Source organism: Ixodes scapularis, unplaced genomic scaffold, assembly GCF_016920785.2.
Source record: "Ixodes scapularis isolate PalLabHiFi unplaced genomic scaffold, ASM1692078v2 PGA_scaffold5__190_contigs__length_132052651, whole genome shotgun sequence".
Classification (NCBI taxonomy): domain Eukaryota; kingdom Metazoa; phylum Arthropoda; class Arachnida; order Ixodida; family Ixodidae; genus Ixodes; species Ixodes scapularis.
Window position 1 is genome coordinate 27,243,723 of NW_024609880.1, and position 6,259 is coordinate 27,249,981.

Here is a 6,259-nt window from a genome sequence, read left to right on the forward strand (position 1 = left end):
CAAAGGGGTGCGAGGCGTGTGCAGAGGAGTACCACCGCGAAACCACCACCCCGCAAACAATCAGAGTCGGCGCTATGGCGGGTTCGATTCCTGGCTGCACCCGCTAACCGGAACTCACGGAGAGAGTGATCAACGGGCACGCAGAAGAGGGGGACACTCGGGGGTGTCTTGACTTCGGTTAGATACAGACAGAGTCACTTTATTAACGTCAAGGTGGAGATTGTCCTTACTCCGTCGTACTTTCGCCTAATGGCAGGTGGGTCAGCAGAGTGCGAGACCGCATGTACCAACAGTTTCAAGTCGTGCCGAACAGTCCCCTGAGAAAGTCCTGAGGACGTGCTCTCTCTCCCTCGCTGACGGCTCCAGCCTCGCACCCCGAGAGGCGACCCCGCCAGAGGAAATTTCCCTTTGTCCACCTCGTACGGGAGGAAGATGGGCAGAGGAGTGGTGAGAGTAGACCACCAGAATGGCTGCCGGTCGGCAGCCAGGCGGCTTCAGACTTGCGCAAGCGGCCCTAAGGCCGGATCAGGGAATGAGAACCCGGGGCTCTCAAATATCGTCGATTTCCTTGCAAAATGTTTCAATAAGTTCATGCAACCCTCTCAAAGCATGTAAAAAGTGTTTTTTTAAGTTTCAATCATGTTTTAGTTTGTTCGTACACACGCAGTGACGTCCACATACGATGTTGAACAAGCCCGTCAAAAGAAATGAGGATTACGTGGACTTGACTTGCAATCTTAAACCCTGGTCGAGAACTGTCCTGTTTTTTTCCCTTTCCATACTGGACACAATCATTGCCGCGTTAAACATTACGAGGCTTCTATAGTATGTATACATCCTACACGCCATGCGTTATCAGTGCGTGCCTCTGCTAGCAAAGGCAACACTTCATATATTACTATTGGAATCATCATGAAATAAAGTTTGTTCTAAAGATACGTGTGAGTACAGACGCCATGTAGCGCCTAAAGACTAACAGCCATGTTCTCGGCTTTGCTATAGAACGTGCTCTAGATGCGAAGATAACTAACTGGTTGGGCTGAGCCTTACGGGCCGCTCAGTGACAGCGCCTGTCCTGACATTGACCTCTAAAGTGTCCAAAGGTACTTTATAATACTTCACGTTGCTTTACATGTCTGTATGTGCCTCTCGGTTTACCTTCTGAGTGTGAAAACGAAAGAGATTAACGGAGACGCTACAACCCGTGGGCGTAATCTTGAAGCTCTCCATCAGCCTTGACGACAGTTCGCTTCTCATGATCGACGTCTCCTTCTCTGTTGTGCCCGCCTTCACCGTAACGACAGGAACAACCAACGCTGCATGAAAAGTAAACAGCGGTAGTAAAACACTTGGTCGTTATTAATACAGCAAAAATATTCGTTCTTGATTTCATCATTCAAACCGCACTCTATATGGTTGTGTTTGATAGTGACGACTTTTTTGCTGCCCATTACCCTCCTTTGAGTTGGAACAATTTGAGACCGTCTCGGCTGCGTGTTTTTTTTCTTTCCAAATTAAAACTCTACATTTTGTTACCATCACAAGTCATCGGAAGCACTGCGATCAACTAGTTTCCAGATCGCAGCCATTGTAATAATAATCTAGCTATTAGGTTGTGCACTCGAAGCGGTGAAACATACTGCACCCTTACCCGAGAAGGGAACATTCATCCCAATTTTGCTTCCTATATTCAGTCCTTTATTTATAACTACTGCACTCCTTTGCCAGGGTTTCTTTGCTCCTCAAACTCGCTTTAATACAAGTTAAATACGCAGGCGATGACATTGTAAAGTGTCACAATAAGCTTTATCAGACGATCACCATATACCATATTTACCAAAATGAAACTTACCTAAGTCATATTGGGTGCGCTGTAAAAAATTAGGGATTCCATGCACATGTCTATTGTATATTATTGCAGAAGAGACGAGGAGCCACAAAAAAAAGGAAACAGTATCCTCGTGTGAAATACGTCTCATTCCCTATTTCGAAGTCCAGCAGTATTCCACAGAACAAAATGAATGCACTCTGGTTAACTGTATTCCGGCATTATTCGCTGTCCTTCAGTAAACTGACTGTCTGACATGCACAATCATCGGCATATTTCTAATTGTTTCCCCTGTCAGAGATGTCAAAAACTCCATGTACTACAACGATACGAAATATTTAAAACAGACAACTGTGAGTTAGTGTTATTTTTGCTGACACCTAGAGAGTTTGTTATTAAAAAGATTTATGAAAATATTGTAATTATAATGTTAATTACATGAAATTAGTTAATCACCTATTTAAACCGAATGTTATTCATTTTTCAGAATAAGCCATTGGGCAGACGCCAATGCGGCGTCTACCTTTTTCACTGAGAAGCGTACTTTTCCCAGGAATGATATGACTTGCGTTTGGAGAAACACTTTGTACTATCACGGCCAATATGAGCTTAAACGCTTCTTTGCATGGCGCGCGGTAATATCAAAGACGCCTAACTCATTTTTCTGCAAAATTTGTTGCAAGCTGAGGTCAACACAATTCCCCTCCGACGTTCCGGGTGACACACTGCACTCCCGTCTTTAGGGGACGCCACATCCCGTAGTCTTGTTAAAAATAAAACGCAAACAACAAGGAAAGGAAGAGTGGCAGAGCGCCCTGTCCTGTCCTCTCTTCTTTTCCTTGGCATTTGGGCTTTTTTTTTTATTTTAACAATGTATATCCAACTAGCCCGACGGTTAATTTTGATCCCGCAGTCTTTTTGAAACGTTAAACCCTACGCATGACAGAGCATAAATATATCGCGAACTTCTCGAAATAATTTCAGTATATTCCCGACTTATAATCATGCAAGGAGCAGTCCCCAGTTGAGTCGCTCAGACACAGGTGTTACTGCCTCTGCCAGAGACTTGTTCCGAGAATTCCAGACGCCTGATAGACCCGTGTCTGACATCTGAGCAGTGAAGAGTATTAGACAAGTGCAATTGTATAGATAAGGTTGCTATCGGCTGTCAATATCACCATTCACGCCTAGTGAAAGGAAGATCGACTAGAAAATGCACTACACAAAAGGCTTTCTCAAGCAACGAAGGACAAGCCCGGCGATCCAAGCATTCATCAAGACCGTTTCGCCACAACTGTAAATTGCCGTCTTAACAGAAAACGACAAGAAAACGCAGAACAAAGTACCAAACGACGAATGGGAATTCTCTTAGCCTCAGTGTGCTACATAACTTTTTTAATGAAACAGACGCATCGAAGAATCGCACGCACCCGATCGATCAGCGCTTCAGCTCTGTAAAAAATGTTACTCCATAAGCAGGTCACCTTAAATTTCTAGTTATATCAAATCACATACACTTCTCCTATAGTGAGAAATCACAAAATTGCCTAGCTACAAAACTCAAATTTGTGTGAGCTTTCAGCATCGAGTAAAATAAAAAAATGACGTTTCTTTTTTTTTTTTTAATTACGATGTTAGGGAAATATCGGAACGCTCAAACGCACGCAATTATATCTTTTAAAAACGAGGCTATGTTTCACCGCTTCAGACTCTCGAATTGCAGGGATATTGAATTACGAGAATTTAGAGGCTTTTCTACTTGTGATTGCCACAAATATTCATGTTGGTCGAAAAAAACGCTTTCGTTTACGATGGAGCCGTACTTCACTTGAGATCTGGCGTACTGGACATCGGCATGTTTTCTAGTGATACACAGTTAATGATCTAAAATAACGAAGTGGCGTAACTCTGCACAGCAATAAATGTCCTCTCTGTACATTTTGTAAGCTTTCCCATTAGAACGAGATATAACTTGCCGAGAACTTCTGCTTCGCTGCCGAAGTAAGCTTCACTTGGGCAAACCTCGCAGACGAGGGTTGTCATTCCTGAGTTGATAATCAGATTCCGCAAAGAATTCTCGAGGTCGCTCAGGCTTGGCAACGGATCGCGATGCCAGATATCGGCAAAGAAGTCTTTGGGGTCCTGTTCCGAAAAACAAAAAGACACATGTTCAGCTTAATTTGCATTCACGGGCATATCATTAAACATTTATACTTTGATTTAAGATGGTTCACAATGAAATAAAAACATACAAAGCGCTAACTAGTCACGTTTGAAAGAAGGTGTACACACAATCCAAAAAGGAGCTGCATGTGCATTTTCCGTAGACAATGTATAGCTAGCGATTTTGATATTTTTTCAAGCATAATTTCATACTCACACAAAGGATGCCCTTCCAGCGTTCCATTCCGGCCATCTCGAGCCATACCCGGTACAAGAAAAATGGAGCGGAGAACAAAAGCAGACATTCGCCATCCTGTTTCAAAAGCCTACCAATATGTTTGAAAGCCGCCTCCTGGTCTCTGATCCAGTGCAAACAGAAGAAGGAGTAAATCCGGTCAAACTTTCCGTGCTTGTTCAGAAATAGGGAAAGGTCCGTCGTGGTTACGTCGAGGACCTCGTAGCTGATTTGCGAATGTCCGTGATTTCTTCTCGCGTAGTCTACCATGGCTGATGATACGTCAACAGCTACAATCTTGCTGCACGAATGATGACTGGGCAGTAGCACATCCCTTGTGAAGTCCCCCGTCCCGCAACCAACGTCAAGGATCTGTTCACACTGGGCAGCAGGTTTTTGAAAGATAGTCTTCGTCAATGCGGCGAGGTTCTCCTTTTTCATCCAGTCATTGCCTTGTACGTAAGCGTCTGGATAAATATTCGCCATCACGGTAGTTCGCCCAAAATCTAGTCTAACTTGTAAGTTCACTTTCGCCGCTTAGGACGCTCCAGTTTACTTCTCCCACAAGTTGCCAGAAAGATATGCGACAAGCTTTCTCGGATGCAAAGTGGTTTTGGAACCTTTGTACCACGGCGTCCACTACAACACATTTTACTATCTCTTATCTGATACGTTCTAAGTATTGAGATTACGGATGGCGTCACTTTATCTTGCTGACGATAAAGATACGCCTACCTGGAAGTGTGCCGGCCCCTTCGCTGGAAAAACAAGGTTTTCACGTGCGAAACCATGTCGAATATTCGTCGTCTGTATTGCGTTGTGTTCAGCGACCTGGATTGATTAAGAGATATATCTTGAAAGCTGGGGAATCTGCCCCGCGAGCAACATCAATTTGTTCTCATATAATACCCGGCAAGCATGCTGACTCACTCATTCCGGATTGTAAATGTGTTTCTATATTTTCAACTTCTGCTCTAGATATCCTCTTTGAAGAAAAGAAAAACAGTGTCACTGATAATGAAGAAATGCACTAAATATAACAAATGCAATTTAATCTGTTTTGTATTTTATGTCAGCGAAAACACACACAATGTCATATTCTTCATGGAGTGGAATAAAATATATCGTATTCCGGCATGAACCCACATCTACCTATGAGCGGTCAAACCGACAGCGGGGGAGACATTTTTTAGAGATCACTCTTTTCTTACATGTACTTTTGGCTGCTGCTGCTGCTGTCCGACAAAAGCTTATCGGCTGAAAAGAACGCGCAGGGTTGCGAAGCTGAACGAACATCCTTTAAAAACACACAGTAAACAAACTGCCTGTCATTCAAAAGTGTCCAGTGACGAGAACTCTAACCAAGTGTTTCATCGACCACTCAGCAATCCTGGTGGATTGCTGATTGGTCCAATGTCCATGCTCCTTAGCCCTAAAACAGCGTCGTTACCGTCTCTTCGTTTTCCCGCTCTCCCCTTTCGTTCCCCGCGTTTTAGCGAGTGCGTACCGGTCTTCACGCACGGGTGAGAGGTACTAAAATGCGGCGTTGGCGATGAACTTCAGTGCTTTGAAGCGTTGCCGATGAACCAATGCGGCAATAAATGTCTGCGCCATACTCGCAAGACTGAAAGCGTGGCAGCAATAACAGTGGCGACGGCACAGAGAACCTATTACGCCGAATCGCTGCGCGTCGGAAAATTGAAGCAGACATCCACATCAACCTTCAGGGTTAGAATATAATAAATGCGCGGATCACCCGTCAGGAAGCAAGGCGACAGTGAAGAAGACATGTTTCAGATACCTCTCTTTGCTTACATGCTGGTATGCGAGACTTCTGATGATTATTTTTTTCGCTCAAACAATGGTTGCTACAGCCGTTGCCGTTGGGATTCACGTGTACTGATAAGGGGCTGGGATGTCAAAAAGAATTCATATCCGATCACATGGTAGGATATATTTGAATTCTAGAAACATATGACTGCTTGCATATCACAATTATCTGAAACTAACAAATGCCTTAATAAAAGACTGGG

At 43.9% G+C, this 6,259-nt stretch overlaps 1 protein-coding gene across 1 annotated transcript; it reads right to left on the reverse strand.

Annotated features, from left to right (window-relative positions):
- Positions 1-938: 938 nt before the first annotated feature.
- On the reverse strand, positions 939-4,789 carry LOC8053138 (juvenile hormone acid O-methyltransferase-like). The gene is made up of 3 exons (XM_002435908.5): positions 4,209-4,789; positions 3,805-3,970; positions 939-1,316 (listed from the first exon to the last, which is right to left on the reverse strand). Exons 1-3 carry the CDS (start codon positions 4,710-4,712, stop codon positions 1,129-1,131), a joined length of 858 nt encoding a protein of 285 aa, XP_002435953.3. The 5' UTR covers positions 4,713-4,789; the 3' UTR covers positions 939-1,128.
- Positions 4,790-6,259: the final 1,470 nt, after the last annotated feature.